This window comes from Pongo pygmaeus, chromosome 8 (assembly GCF_028885625.2).
Source record: "Pongo pygmaeus isolate AG05252 chromosome 8, NHGRI_mPonPyg2-v2.0_pri, whole genome shotgun sequence".
In the NCBI taxonomy this organism is placed as follows: Eukaryota; Metazoa; Chordata; class Mammalia; order Primates; family Hominidae; genus Pongo; species Pongo pygmaeus.
Genome location: NC_072381.2, coordinates 17,348,662 through 17,365,110, shown reverse-complemented (window position 1 = coordinate 17,365,110; position 16,449 = coordinate 17,348,662). Strand labels below are relative to the sequence as shown.

Here is a 16,449-nt window from a genome sequence, read left to right as displayed (position 1 = left end):
GCCAGGCTAGTCTGGAACTCCTGACTTCAAGTGATCCACCCGCCTCAGCCTCCCAAACTGCTGAGATTACAGGCATGAGCCATTGCATCCAGCCCCAATCTTTTCTTTATTCATGCAGTACCCACAGTAACCAAAATGATGAAAATCACAGTGAACATTCCTGCAAATGGGCAGGGCTTTGTGAGAACCATCTTACTAGGCAACTCCAGAGAGAGGCAGATGCAAACACAGAAAAATTATGACACTGTCTACCACATCATTCTCAGAGGAGAGAAGATAATAATATTTCCAGAATTTGAAACTTAGAGAAGTCCGAGAATGTACTCGAAGGAGTTTTTACTCCAGAACACACATTATTGACCATTACTACGCTATTGCCTCTCGGCAATACCTTCTCTCGTCTCTTTATATAAGTTCTATGCTCACACTGAGTGCTTTCTAGGGAGCTTTCCATGACTGCCCCACTTCATTTTTATTGTTGCAGACTTTGAAACCTTATTACACCTACAGTTAGCACCATGTGATTCACATGTAATAATCTCATCTCCCCGGAAGAAAAGGTAGGGGGTTTTATTTTGTGCCTAATGCCATTCTCCAAACACGAAGGTCTGTAAAAATATCTGTATCTATAGATAGATGGATATAGGTATAGATATCACACACATACACAATAAAGCAGAGTGGTTTCATATATTAAAACTTGGTGAACTAGGCTGAGAGTGGTGGCTCATGCCTGTAATCGCAGCTTTTTGGGAGGCGGAGGGAGGATTGCTTGAGCACAGGAGTTCCAGACTAGGCTGGGCAACACTTTGAGACCCCATCTCTACAAAAAATTAAAAAAATTAGCCAAGTGTGTGGCTAGTTGTGGGAAGACAACTCACATCTTAGGCTAAAGTTAGACATTGGTTTATTTGTTTTGAGTACTAGCTACTGAGGAGGCGGAGGTGGGAGGATTGCCTGAGCCTAGGAGTTGTTGGCTGCAGTGAACTATGATTGAGACACTTTACTCCAACTTGAGTGACAAAGTGAGATCCTGTCTTAAATAAAAGAAAAACTTGGTGAACTTTTTCCATTTCTCTGCATCTTGCTAGCAGAAGATAAGCCCCTGTATCTTGGCAACTTCCCATGCTTTAACTCCCAAAGTGGAATTTGTGTTACTCATATGCTGTATGTACTGAAAAAGTTTTTATTTTTTAATTTTAGGAAGTCTGTTTGTTATGATTAAAATCACAGAGCTGAGCTCATTTTATAGAGACCTATCTTCATTTTGGTACAAGTTATTTTATTCGACAGCACTTATTTGTAAATGTTTTTAAGTAATAATAAAAAGAAGTGAGGTCTATCAAAAATGACAAAATTAAGAACTACATCTCAAGCATACATAACCTGAATTTATCAAGTTACATGATTGTAATGACAAATTAACTAACAGGACCAAGTAGAGAATTGTTTAGATATTATCCAATAAATAACACAACAAAAGAATTTTTCCAAAGATTTATTGAAGCAGAAACAAGTTGATCGGATACTTGCTGGAAAAAAAAGCAGTTTTAATGGTATTCAAAATACCTTTTAAAAAGTATTCTAGCACAAGATTTTTCTGTAAACTAGATTATTTTGTAAACTTTTTTCTAAATCTTTTAGGAGTGTCGGTTGTTAAGAACTAGAGCTTATTCCTATTCCAAATCTATCTTGCGCTCCTGAAAAACTGCAGAAAGGCACTTGAAAGCTGTTTCTTTAAGATATGGATTTCTTTTTTATTCTTGCTGGTAATATATTGCTGCACTGAGTGTGTGCAATTTTTATTCAAGGTCATCGTGATGCTGAGAAGTTTCGTTGATAACCTGTTTTAAAAAAAAACCAAAATAAATATAATGCCACATGCCAAAGATTAAATTATCCTATATATCATGGCAAATAAAAATCCTGCTAAATATATGTAATTTATTGTGCAAATCAGAAGCCTATGTTGCTTCTGCATGAGTGAACGCTAGAAGGGGCAGACACACAAGACCCTCTTCCACTTGGATCCTTATATTGGATCCAGGCAATATAAGGATCCAATGGAATGTTGTAACTTACAAAAAGAAATTTTTTAAAAAACTGTGTTTATAAAAGATGGTATAATAGTTGTACACAACACAGCCAAGTTTAAAAGCAATTAAAACATATTAAAATGTGCAGCAGGTACATTTTAAATTTATGTGCAAGGGAAGATTTCATGATGACTACAATAAATTGCAACTATTTCTTTCCTGGCATAGGGAAGTAATAAGAAACTAAATGATCATATGGCACATGCTTGTATTATATAGATGGATTTAGGAATCTATAAAGTATGGAGGTAGGAAGACGCCATATTGTCCAGGATCAAAACATTCCTCATATTGAGGTAGTCTAGTGAAGCTGTTTCATGTAGCTGCTTTAGGAAGTGGTTTAAGGAAGCTTACTCCCACTTCAAATTAAGCACCAAAGCAAATCACTAATTTTGAAGCGCAGGAAGATTGCTATCTCAACTTCACATCCAGGAGCCAAATAATTAGTTGGCTGTGTGTACTGCTGGAAGAAGTAGCCTATTCTTTTTTTAGTAGGCATGAATGAAACCTGAACCTCTCAAATTAGCCAGCTGTATCTGAGATGCAGATTCATTGATTTTAAAATATATCAACTCCTGTCTGAGATTACTCTATTTTTTACTTAAAAGATACCAACCTGTCCATCTCTAGTTTCAACCGTCTTAATCAGAAGTGTCCTTTTTGAGTGGGTGTCAACCAGAGGGAGTGAATCCAGATTAGTTTCTAAATAAACAAACAGGCCAAAAATGAGTAAAAATGAGTTTTTTCTTGGAAAAACCAAGTAACCATTTTACTGAAACAATTATGATTTGTGGGGGAGAGGCAACAGTGTAAAGTACTGCTCCCCAAATAATTTTAGAGTAGTCTCTGTTTGCAAACCCAGGCCCTGACACACTTGAGCATCAGGATGAAATAGTACTTGCAGCAGGAAGAAGGAAAAAGGAGTTTGCATTTAACGTAAAGCATAGAATGCAACAGTGTACTTGGGTTTGAAAATTATAGATGTTTTATAGAGTTTTCTCTTCTATGGCATTTTTCAGATATCCTAAAAAAAATGAATGCTTTGACATAAACACAGTGGTTACAAGCTGCTGATGTTTTTCTTAAAGGGAAATAAAATGCTTACCCCTCAGGTTCAGGGAGGAAAAGTTTGGAAGAGGCAGAGAAATCCTATAAACAGATGAAGAGAAACAGTAAAATTCTTGGCAAATAACTTCAACCACTAGGAACAAATTAACACACTTTTTGTTTTTGTCACGTAAGAAAACGTACTGTTTTAAATCATAAACTAGAGATTTGTCTCAGAAACATTTTCCCATGACTGGTCTTGTTAGTACATTTAAAATATGTTACTACAAGCATTTTCTCCACAGGGCCATGAACAGGAGTTAGGAGTGGAGGCTTTGACAGAGTTGTGGGTTCAAATCCCAGCAAGTCACTTACTCTCTCTCAATTCAAATTCCTCCTCTACAAAAAGTGGAAAGTAGTTACCTCAAAGAAACTTTCTAAAGATTAAATGTGACACTGTGCTTAGAGCCCAGTGGCACAGGGCCTAACAAATGGTCACCATTTGTTCACGCATCCAAGTCTGAGTTCCCTACCTGCTCTCCTCGCCTTCCAGCAGCTTCCTGTAGGTGGCAATCTCAATGTCAAGGGCCATCTTAACATTAAGCAGGTCTTGGTATTCGCGAAGGTGACGAGCCATTTCCTCCTTCATATTCTGAATCTCATCCTGCAGGCGGCCAATAGTGTCTTGGTAGTTAGCAGCTTCAACGGCAAAGTTCTCTTCCATTTCACGCATCTGGCGTTCCAGGGACTCATTCTGCAGGAGGTGATAAAGATGTCTGGTGTTATTTCTCAGAAAAACCCAGCCGTTCCCAGAACCATTTACAGACCTTCTGCAATAATTTCCATTAGCGGCAAATGGCGACCACTCTAATTTTAGGTGGAGAATGCAAGTACCAAGTCCTTCATATTAGAAGCAATGATATATGCAAGCTAAAACCTTCAGGAGTTCCATCAAGTCCCTTTTGAGTCTGTCTTGATAACTCATTTTCTTTGCATTATGGTATAAATTTTTACTCACTCAACATTTTGTTCAGGTATCACCATGAGCTTAGTCAGCAGAATGGATCATTATTTTCCCTCTTTTACTGCAGAGTTGGTACTCACGGTTCCTTTAAGGGCGTCCACTTCACAGGTGAGGGACTGCACCTGTCTCCGGTACTCAGTGGACTCCTGCTTTGCCTGGCGCAGGGCGTCATTGTTCCGGTTGGCAGCCTCAGAGAGGTCGGCAAACTGTCGAGAAGAAAACAGAAATGTAGATTGCTCACATTCAAGTCTTTTGACTCTCTTGGAAAAAAAAAATCATATTTCTCACTGAATGTCTTCCAGTATAGGTTTAAATGTCTGTTTTGAAAGCCAGGGAAAGAGCAGTGGAGTACTGACATTAGTATTTTCAGAGTTCACTCTACAGTGCTCATTTCAACACACTGGAGGTCAAAGGTATGGCATTGGGGTTTACTTGGAGGCAAGGTTAGGGGGAGGGGAGTCTGCTATTCTGAAGGAGGTGATGTGGCCAGGCGTGGTGGCTCACACCTGTAATCCCAACATTTTGGGAGGTTGAGGACGGTGGATCACCTGAGGTCAGGAGTTTGAGAGCAGCCTGGTCAGCATGGTGAAACCCCATCTCTACTAAAAATACAAAAATTAGCCAGGCATGGTGGTGCTTGCCTGTGGTCCCAGCTCTTAGGGGGCTGAGGCAGGAGAATCACTTGAACCTGGGAGGCAGAGGTTGCAGTGTGCCAAGATGATGCCACTGCGCTCCAGCCTGGGCAGTAGAGCAAGACTCTGTCTCATAAATAAATAAGAAAATAAATAAATAAATAAAGGAGGTGATGTGAGTGGTCGGGAGGCTGTGGCGACAAACACAATATGAGCAAGAAGTCAAAGCCAGCTTTGCATTGGAGCTAGAGGATATTTAGGAATCACACACAGGTATGGGGTTTTGAGAACACAATGCTTTTCTTTGGTTGAAGCCGCACTGATTTGTTTCCTACCTTGGACTTGTACCATTCTTCTGCCTCCTGCAGGTTCTTGGCAGCCACGCTTTCATATTGCTGACGAACGTCACGCAGGGCAGCCGTGAGGTCAGGCTTGGAAACATCCACATCAATTTGGACATGCTGTTCCTGAATCTGAGCCTGCAGCTCCTGGATTTCCTGCAAAAAGAACAGACAGACGGTCAGCTCTGCCAACCGTGGGGGCTGCCTTACCCCATTCATTCTCTGAAAGTCACTCCACTAACCTCTTCGTGGAGTTTCTTCAAAAAGGCAATCTCTTCTTGCAAAGATTCCACTTTGCGTTCAAGGTCAAGACGTGCCAGAGATGCGTTGTCAACATCCTATTTTGAAAAGAGAAAAGACAGGACATGGAGGATGTAAAAGTCTATGGCTTATCTCCTTTATTTGTCTTAGATTAACCATCTGAACCTAGTCTTCTTACTATAGAAAAGGTGTTGACACATTTTATGACCCTTGAATAGGTTTATAAATCATTCAGTGCTATAATATGCTGTGCTTTCTCCTGCTCACTAATATATTTTAATTGTGACTCCTTGTGTTTTACTCAAGGTGGTGATTGGACAATTTTAAAATAAATAAATGTCCACACACGGTAAACTGCACTCAATCATGACCGAATCCACATTTTACCAGTGACATTTTAAAATTACTTTTTAAGGCTGGTCATGGTGGCTCATGCCTGTAATCCCAGCACTTTGGGAGGCCAAGGTGGGTGGATCACTTGAGGTCAGGAGTTCGAGACCAGCCTAGCCAACATGATGAAACCCCGTCTCTACTGAAAATACAAAAATTAGCTGGGTGTGGTGGCACACACCTGTAGTCCCAGCTACTTGGCAGGTTGAGGCAGGAGAATTTCTTCAACCCAGGAGGCAGAGGTTGCAGTGAGCCGTCATAGTGCCACTGCACTCCAGCCTGGGCAACAGAGTGACACTCTGTCTCAAAAAATAAAGTAATTCATTTAATGTAATTACTTTTTAAATCCAGAAAATCTATGCCACAACATTTTTAAGATTTGGTTTGTAATTTCATGGAATAACATGATGATAGAAGTGGACAAATTTTCACAACTTCATGTACACTTGAGTACATGGAGAACAGAAACTTGTGCTTCAAGAGTTTTAGCTTTTTTTCTCCACTCAAATCTTCTGAAACTTATCCTTAGGCGCCAAAGCAAATATGTAGTCATCTGGCATCCATTGTACAAGGCTAGATTTATATTCAATAACCCAATTCAGAATATGCATGCCAAAGATTCAGTTCAGGAAAAAATGGAAAAGAAATGTAACTCTGAACTGTATTTGCTTTGCTTTCTCTGGTGGATTTTTCTTCTAAAACTCCTTTGACTCATCCTATAAAGGCGTGTCTTTTTCATTGGCCACTGTATCAGTTCAGTTAGCCTGTTTCAGAATGACTGGTCAAGCTTGCAGAGAATGAAACTACATGAAGGATTTTTGCGGATTCAGCTGTCCTTCTATGTTTCCATTTGTAAAGCTCAACATTCCAAATCAGAATATGTAATCTTGCAACTAAGATTTTATTTCCTCTCAAACAGATGCGTGAGGATTGCTTATCTTGTCAGCAACTATATTTGGAGTTTATAGCCTTATGGTCTTAAACTATTGAGACTTTTCTATCACCTTAGTGGAAAAATGAATGAAGAGTGGGTGATAAAAAGATCAGACTTGATGAAAACATTCATTTTTACTTGTTAAGCCCTAAAAAAATACATAAAAGATATTTTACTAACCTCCAAAGAAAGATCAATGTGGTATTCTATTACATTGAAGAGAATGAGAAATTTTGCTTAATCTCGAAACAGAGGATCTTTTGTATTGATGTTGTTTTACGTTAACTCACTACTCTGCAGAAAACATGACAGGTATGATAATCAAAAATGCTCAAGGACTAAAACGAACCACACATTGCTGTGGTTAAATTAATTTGGTAAATGTATTTCAGTTTCAAAATGTTATACTACACTATTCATCTGAGAGTGCTTTGCAGTTAATCCCAGTAAATATTCCAGGGAATAAAGTATAAACTATAATGGAGATCTTCTGGCTTTTTGGATTCCAATTTTAAGTTAAAAATTCTGTAAGTCCATTTAATTTTGGTGAAAAAAAAAAAAACACGCACAAAAACCCTTTAGTTAAAATTCAATTTTTCAGCCTTGGGTTTATTACTATTACTATTTTTTATGGCGAGAGTGCTAAAGAACACAAGAACCCAATCAAAAAAGGACTTTCAAAACGTGAGGTATGCTTGTAGCTTTAAAAACTTTTTACATTACATACTTCTCAAGTCTAGGCCAGATATTAGATAACGGATGTTAGCAAATACTTGTGTCCAATTAGAACCGTGCTTACATCATTACATATTCAGTAAGAATATAGCCTGTTGCAAAGCTTCCCTGGGAACACAAAGACTCCTATTATTTCTGTCCAGAGCCACATTTGCCAGAATGTCTGTATCTACATTCCATAGTGAAGCCCATAGAAACCATTAATACCCCTCAGCCGAGGGGACAGATGGCTCCTTTTCACCCTTATTAGATCACAAAATAGTTGTGCACAGTGATACTTCCACCGAACTTTAATGCCACAATAGAAGTTGCAAAGAAGAAAAGAAACTTGCTGGCTCCATTCCAGTTGGAAACTAAGTTTTCTTATCTTCCAACACGTTTTCCATTTTAAACTGCAGGGCATAACTGCGCTTTTTGTGGCCTTGTAAAAATTAAGCAACTTGACTTTGGTAAACCACAATCTAAAATTGTAACCGTTCGAAACCAGAAGGTCAATGTGTTGCAAAACTGTGCAACATTTTGGAAACAAAGTAAAAAGTTAAAAGATTTTTATGTCCCAAGGAACTGCTTAGAAATCATTCAAGGATCGTTTGAACCCGGGAGGCGGAGGTCGCAGTGAGCCAAGATCTCGCCACTGCACTCCAGCCTGGGCGACAGAGTGAGACTCCGTCTCAAAAAAAAAAAAAAAAAAAATCGTTCAAGGGGTTTTATTAATATTTTTTCTAATCATGAGAAGCTCCAATCTGTGGTCTTCCCGCCACTAGAGGGCTTTACGCGCAGCCCTGAAGTTTTGCACTTTTTAGACGTCAGTTAAGCAACTTTTAGAATTGCTCGTGGGTTGTGTTGGGTGGGGTCAGGCGACTGCGAGTGGGAAGAGAGTCTACAAACCTGTCTGAAAGATTGCAGGGTGTTCTCGGCTTCCTCTCTCTGAAGCATCTCCTCCTGCAATCTGAAACAGTTGCGCATTAACCAAAGGGGAACGGGGAAACCGCCAGGGGCGGGGCGGCCACACCCAACCACCACGTATTCGCTCTGCGCCTCCAGAGCAGCTGCGCCACCTCCGCGCAACTAGCGCCTGCAGTTTTCAGACCTGCTGCCCTCGGCAGGTTTCAGCGGAACCTCGGGCACCGCGCAGAGGGTCAATCACGGTGGCCGCACAGACCTGCTGGACAGCCCCGCCATCCCCGCCCCCGAGGGACCATCCCTTTGTCTCGCTCCCTCCACCGCCTTCCCCTCCTTCCTTCTCCCGCCCGGTGATTGGCAGCCCGCCAGAAGGGGCAGGAAACTTTCTAAAAGTTTGGAGGACTCGCTCTCATTGTGCCCAAGGGCCTTCAACTGCACACAAAGTAGTAGTTTTAAGAAATCTGTAACTTGAAACGGAGCGTCCTTGGGCAATGTGTGGGGCCAGAGGGGGAAATGCGAGCTGCAAGGTCTGGGTTCTGGGCGGGGCTGCGCCGCCACAGCCACAGCCCCGCTCTCCGCTGTCCCCCGAGCAGGCCTCCCCCCCGCCACATCCCCAAGGGCGTGGCAGCTCTCGCGGGGGCCGGGGGGGCGTTCCCCTCTCCCTCCAGCCCCCTCCCGAGGCCCAGCGAACTTGCATGGGCGCAGCCTTACTTCTCCCGGAGGCGCATGATGTCCTCGGCCAGGTTGTCGCGCTCCACCTCGACGCGGGCTTTGTCGTTGGTTAGCTGGTCCACCTGCCGGCGCAGCTCCCGCATCTCCTCCTCGTAGAGGTCCCCCAGGCGCGACTTGCCCTGGCCCTTGAGCTGCTCGAGCTCGGCCAGCAGGATCTTATTCTGCTGCTCCAGGAAGCGCACCTTGTCGATGTAGTTGGCGAAGCGGTCATTCAGCTCCTGCAGCTCCACCTTCTCGTTGGTGCGAGTGTTCTTGAACTCGGTGTTGATGGCGTCGGCCAGCGAGAAGTCCACCGAGTCCTGCAGGAGCCGCACCCCGGGCACGCTGCTCCGCAGGCGCACGGCAGAGGAGCGCGTGGCATACACGCCGCCCGGGGACGAGGCGTAGAGGCTGCGGCTAGTGCTGGGGCGCAGCGCGCTGCCCAGGCTGTAGGTGCGGGTGGACGTAGTCACGTAGCTCCGGCTGGAACTCGGCCGGCTCGCGGTGCCCGGGCCGCCGAACATCCTGCGGTAGGAGGACGAGGACACGGACCTGGTGGACATGGCTGCGGAGGGTGGCGATGGGCTGGGCGGCGGCGGTGGCGCGGACTGGCTCCCGGAGAAGAGGCGAACGAGGGCGCGGTGGGTGTGGGTGGTGGGAGCGCGGCTGCGTCTCTGGCGCGGGGACCTCGGAGCGAGAGTGGCAGAGGACTGGACCCCGCCGAGGGCGCTGTTTTTATAACCCCGTTAGGAAAGAGGGTCCCCTCCCACTGCCATCCCAGCCGCGGAGCGCGCCAGCCAATAGGGACCTAGCGAGAAGCGGGGAGGGTGGGCGGGTGGGGTGTAGGCGCCCTCGAGTCTTCCTGCTCCGGGGGCTGGGACTGGGCACGGTCCCGTTACTTCAGCGCTGGGCTGGGACTTTTGGGGGCTTTCCGGATGATAGTCTGAGCTGGGCTTACCCTGGGGTGCTGAAAAAGGCGGGGTCATGCGGTGAGGGGGGGATCCGCCCCGGACTGAACCAGAGGGGTCCGGTGGCACCGCGCCAAAGGGGCGTGGGAGGAGGCGCGCGGCGGCCTCAGGGCTGCGGTCAGGTGGGGAGACCCGCGGGCAAAGGAGGCGGGAAGAGGAAAGAGTAAGGAATCCAGCAGATCTGAAGTCTTGGAGAAAGAAACAAAGAGCGCCTGAGATTGGAACGCGGGGTGGGGGCGCGCACAGCGCAGGAACGCAGGGCTCGGGCCTCGCGCAGCCTCGCGCAGCCGCGCGCACTGCCCGCTTGGAAAGGGGAGCTGCTCCGGCCCGCGCCTCTGTCCATCGACTTGCCTTGTCGGGGAGATGTTGGGGGGAGGGGAGGTTCTGTCGAGGGACCTAACGGGCTCAGTACAGCTTCGGACGGCGGGAGTTGCGAGACGGCGGTGGCAGAGGAAAGCCCGAGGGAGAGGGGTGGGGTCGCTTAGTCACCGGCGGTGACTCACCGCGCCCTGCTGTCCCGCCGATTGAGGGATCCTAGCGGTTTAGGGGAAACCGTTACACCAGATTGATTCAAGTCTCCGCGGGCTCCTCGCGCGCTGCTACTTCTCAGTGCTACCAACTTAGAGCTGGGCCATCGCTTTGATGTGTGCGGTCGGGCCCTGTGGGGGACAAGAGAGCCCCTAAGTTCTTAATAACTTGCTAAAGCCTGGCTTTGCTCGAATGTGCGGACTTTTTGTTAGCAAGAAACTTCTGCAGCCTTTGGAGAGGCGCCATACGTGGGCCTCCCGGATCACGATTGCACCGGGAAGGTTTTTCTTGCAGAGTCCCCGCCCCCGTCCCTGCGATCTCCTCTCGCTCTTCCCCCTCCCCCCATGAAACCACACCCAACTTTTTAAACAAGATCTGAAAATTCTGGGTGAAAGAGGAAACTCGACGTCCGTAGTTTCAAAATCGAACTCAGTGATCAGTGGTTTTTACCCTGGTGGAAGTCATTAAAGGTATAATGTGAGCCAATTAAAGAATTAATTAGGTGTTGCTTAAAAATCCCAATTTGATTAATGAGTTCAAATGAAAGGCAATTATATAACACAAATGACAGAATGTTTGGTGGCAATGGATTTATGTGTTAATTTTAGGACAGCAATGCACACACAGTACAGGGTTCACGGTGATTTGTCTGGGAAATGTCACAGGTCCTGTTTTCCAAAAGATTTCGTGCAATTGACCTTGGGGTGACGGGGATAAAACTGTCTACGGAGCAAAAAACTTCTTGTCCAAGACACGGAGGGAGTGTTCAGATTCGGTCACCTTAACCTTTCTAGGGAAATCACTCAATTCAAGGGCTGTTGTTTCAATATTAGTAACGAGCAGAGCTGAGCACTTACCCGCCAAGGGAGATAAAAGGAGCCTATGTAAATCAGTCTTCTTGTGATTTAGTAGCAATTGAAAAAGCACAGGTTTTTGGGTATTTAGATTTATGGTGTACTGAAAGGATTAACTGCAGAACCACTGTAAAATTGATTCTGCAGTGGATAGGAGAAAAAAAAGTATTTCCCTCTTTTTTTTTTTTTTTTTTTTTTTTTTTTGGTGAGGGCAGGGAGTACTGCAGGTTACCTGGTATTTAAGAAAAATAATTTAGAGGCAAATGAAGAGCTTATTCTGACTTCTTTGGACAAGCCTCTTTTAGGCAATATTTTGTTTACCTTATCCCAGTTCGTTCTTGCAAATGGTGCTTGCCAAGGTGGAATTACAGGACTCTCTACTGTCCAGCTCGCCTGCTGGGGCTTTCTTTTATTCTCTCTTTCACTGGGAGGCTGCAGGTCATTCCCCAAGAGCATTCCTGGGGCTGGGTGCCCTGGAGGACAGGCCTATGCTCTGAGTTACATCTTGCTTTCTGAGAGCCCTTTATTCAAGCCACTGATCAGCAAATGTCACCATTGTGAGTTTGCCTGGAACCCTTAGAATGAGAAAAGTGATCTCCCTATGGGAGGAAGAGAGTGTGGAACTCACTTCTACATGCAGTGCCCATCCCAGGGCAATGTGGCGGCACTGTCAGGGGATGCTTGCTGACTGACTCACTATGGAAAAGGAGGACAGGGCATTGGCGCGGTGTGGCACTGTGCCTTCCTGGTGCCCATAGCTGATTCCTCAGGGCTGTGGTGATGTCTCCTGGAACGGGCACTGGTCTTCTTCATCATCTCAGGGATAGGTGGCTCCTCTTTCCAACCTGTCCCCATTCTGAAGTCTCTGGGCTGTGATAGGCTGCTCTGTTGCCACAGACATATGTTTGTTTGATGCATATAGAATGTGTAAAAGCGTAGGTGTTCTGTAATCCCAGCACTTTGGGAGGCCAAAGCAGGCGGATTGCTTGAGATCAGAAGTTTAGGCCAGTTTAGGCAACATAGTGAGACCCCATCTCTACAAAAAAAAAAAAAAAAAAAAATATATATATATATATATATATATGTGTGTATAATAAAAAAAAATAGCCAGGTGTGGTGGTGCACACCTGTGGTCCCAGCTACTTGGGAGACTGAGGCAGGAGGATTGCTTGAGCCTGGGAAATTGTGGCTGCAGTGGGCTGTGCACACCACTGCACTCCACCCTGGGCAACAAAGTGAGAACCTGTCTCAAAATAAAGTATATGTATGTACTACACACACATCTACATACACACATACACAGCATTCAATGTGTCTTTCCTATTAGAAAATACCATTGTTTTTGGTGGGCTGTAAGAGAAGTGCAAGTTACAGAAACACTTTCACTCATTCACGTAGAATTCATGAGACTAAAGAATTCATTTCATTCTGAGATAAGATATACAGTGCCTCAATCAATGGGTGATAGTCATCAGTCAGGGAGGTCAATGAATCTGAACTCACATCCTCGAGTGAGACAACTCAGCCTGCTCTCTATGCTACTGTGTTCTTAGCTATCTTTTGGGTACACAGACATAGCTTTCCCGGGTTTTGTGGTTATTTTTTGATTGCTATGAAAACCTATCTGAGAAGTATTTTTAAGTGCTGGACTAGGAAGCTGCTTTCAACACAGCATGATGCAAGTTGCACATAAATAAAGACACGGTGGTATAATTCATAGGCCAGGCATAAACACTACCACATATAAATTACCAACAGTGATTTTGGAATTTGCAAGCTGTCATGATGTCAGTTGAACTGGGTGACTTAAACTGACGGACCAGCCAGCCGTGTGGACAGAAGCTTAGTGGCCTATGGAGGCTTTGGGAAAGCTGGCTAGCCATGCCAAGAGAACAGCATCTAGCAGGACTGTTTGGATGGAATGTTAGAAAGAAGAAGGAGGGTACAGTGAGAGCATGAAAACCATAGCAAAACCTAAACTCCATGGAAATACAGGTAATAATAAATAGTATAATAAGTGATGTTGATGCCAACTGAATGACAGGCCCTGTGTATATATTTGATTTAACTTAATGCACTCACACCCTCCTGCAAGACAGACTTGATCATCCATTTCACTAATGAGGAGCCTAAGATGCAGGCTAGCAATTTTCTTGTGGTTGTATGACTAGCAGGGGCGGGAAGAAGGGGACAAGAATTTGAATCGAGGCCTTTCTGCCTCTAAATGCACTTCTCTTTTCTGTTTGCCTTGATAACAAAATTTTGCTTACTATCAACCAGTTCAATTCACAAATATTAAGTGCTAGACTTATTATTTAGGGACCTACTGTGTTCCAGGAACTGAAGAGATGGGATGATTAACACAGATCTTGCTGCGAAGGGGCAGATTTTTAGAGGAATTTGGCAGACAGCTATAACACCATGTTTACGATGTAAAATGGTGTAAAAAACAAAATCAAATGATGTAACAGTGATCATACTATATAAGAAGGGAGATTTGTTTTCACCTGCATTCTAAAACATTACTTTCATTTGTGAGTTAAAAATTTTCATTTAGATTCCGTTTTGCCTTTTAGGAGGAATCATATGCAAGATTGGGTTTAGCTCGTCTCACGCCCTAAAACCCATGAACCACTGTCGCTTCCCCTGCCAGCTTCCCTGTCTATTCAGGGCAACACAGCAAAACAACAAGATTGGAAACTTTCATCACTGCCACTTCCTAACTCTTCCATCTCAGATCCAATGGGTATCATGCCCTGCTCTTCTGGATCCACTCCTCTGTTACGTTGCTGTCACTCAGATCCAAGCCATTTCATACCTCCTTCCTGCAATACTGCAATTGGCTTCGGTTCCTCCATGCTTGCTTGCTTGCTTTTTTTGTTTTTTGAGACGGAGTCTCGCTCTGTCCCCCGGGGCTGGAGTGCAGTGGCGCGATCTCTGCTCACTGCAAGCTCCGCCTCCCAGGTTCAGGCCATTCTCCTGCTTCAGCCTCCCGAGTAGCTGGGACTACAGGCGCCCGCCACCACGCCCGGCTAAGTTTTTATATTTTTTTAGTACAGACGGGGTTTCACCATGTTAGCCAAGATGGTCTCAATCTCCTGACCTCGTGATCTGCCCTCCTTGGCCTCCCAAAGTTCTAGGATTACAGGCGTGAGCCACCGCGCCCGGCCCCTCCATGCTTTCTTTTCTCCCACCAATGCATCTATCTTCAAGCCATCACCCCTTTTTCTTTAAAACTTACATATATATATATATATACACACACACACACACACACACACACACACACACACACACAAAGGCTTGCTCTGTTGCCTAGGCTGGTGTGCAGTGGCACAGTCATAGCTCACTGCAGCCTCTTAACTCCTGAGCTCAGCATTCCTACTGCCTCAGCTTCCCTAGAAGCTGGGAGTGCCACCCATTCCCAGCTAACTTTTTATTTTTTGTAGAGCCAGGATCTTGCTATGTTGCCCAAGCTGGTCTTGAACTCCTGGGCTCAAGCAATCCTCCAGCACTGGCCTCCCAAAATGCTGGGATTACATGCATGAGCCTCCACATTTGGCCAAAAACTTCCTTCTTTAAACTTCTTGGCAGGAATTGCTCATCTCCTCACTAGAATGTAATCTCCCTAAGGGCAGGTAGGAATTTTTCTCTCTTTTGTTGACTATTGTCTTCCCACTGGCTAGAGAAAAGCCAGGCATATCTGTTGAATATATACATTAATACATGTGTAGTTCATAGAAGGAAGAAATATAGTGTGGGGGGCTAATATTTACTGGTGCTTATTATGTTTAAGCATTGTGACTACATTTAATCTTCACAAGGTATCGTGATACACAACTTTTACTCATTTACTCCAAACATATTTATTGAATATTTGCCATGTGCCAGGCAGTCTGGTAGACACTGGGGAAGGGACCAAAGCAGGTATTGCCCAAAGCTTCTTGGAACATAGTGTTGAGTCTGTGTATATGTATATGATACAGAGAGACGATATTCATAAAGGAACAAACAAAATAATTGCAACTGGTGATAAATACTATGAGGGAAACAGAAATTTTCCTGCGGAGGAGGTTGAGGATCATAGTTAACTGGTGGCCTTTGGAAGCTATGTTAAGTAAGTATATCCATCCTCATTTTCCACTGTTCCCCCCAGGCAGCAATTTCAGTAGAACCCTAAGCTCCTTCTTCTTCCATGAATATAGTACATTTCCCCCACCCTCAGGTCTTTCCTCATATTCCATTCAACAGATAGATGTATTCATATTTTTTTTGCACTACCTGCAATGTTTCTTAGTATATTTCAGTAAGTAAGATACTTTTTATGCCTCTAGGGATCTCATAGCCTTGTATAAGGATTAGAAAGCAGATAAAGAGTTGGAATACATAGCAGAATGTGGTAAGTGAGTGCTGTTGCACAGATAGGATAAAATGCTGAAGAGTTTAGATGGAGAAATAATCATTGCAGTGCTATTCACAATAACAAAGATATGGAATCAACTCAGGTGCCCATTAACAGTGGATTGGATAAAGAGAACATGGTACATATACACTGTGGAATATTACATAAGCATAAAAAAGAATGAAATCATATCCTTTGCAGCAACATGGATACAACTAGAAACCATAAAGCTAAGCAAATTAATGCAGAAACAGAAAACCAAATACTGCATGTTCTCACTTCTAAGTGGGAGCTAAACATTGAGTATACACAGACACAAAGATGGAAACAATGAACACTAGGGATTCCCAAAGTGGGAAGGGAGGGAGGAGGCAAGGATTAAAAGACCACCTATCAAGTACTATGTTCGCTATTTGGGCAATGGGATCATTAGAAGCCCAAACCTCAGTATCACACAACATAACCGTGTAACAAACCTGCACAGGTACCCCCTAAATCTAAATTTTAAAAAACTGTAATACTATACCTAAAAATAAGTTAAATATTGTTGAGAAAACACATGATCATATCTACTTGGAGGAGAACAGAAAATGTCATTAGAAAAGATAGTATTTGAAGAATGA

At 44.2% G+C, this 16,449-nt stretch overlaps 1 protein-coding gene across 1 annotated transcript; it reads right to left on the bottom strand.

Annotated features, from left to right (window-relative positions):
- Positions 1-1,482: 1,482 nt before the first annotated feature.
- Positions 1,483-11,133, bottom strand: VIM (vimentin). Its single transcript, XM_054435574.2, has 9 exons — positions 9,075-11,133; positions 8,349-8,409; positions 5,383-5,478; positions 5,135-5,296; positions 4,248-4,373; positions 3,677-3,897; positions 3,202-3,245; positions 2,713-2,798; positions 1,483-1,844 (listed from the first exon to the last, which is right to left on the bottom strand). Exons 1-9 carry the CDS (start codon positions 9,635-9,637, stop codon positions 1,803-1,805), a joined length of 1,401 nt encoding a protein of 466 aa, XP_054291549.1. The 5' UTR covers positions 9,638-11,133; the 3' UTR covers positions 1,483-1,802.
- Between the last annotated feature and the right edge of the window lie 5,316 nt (positions 11,134-16,449).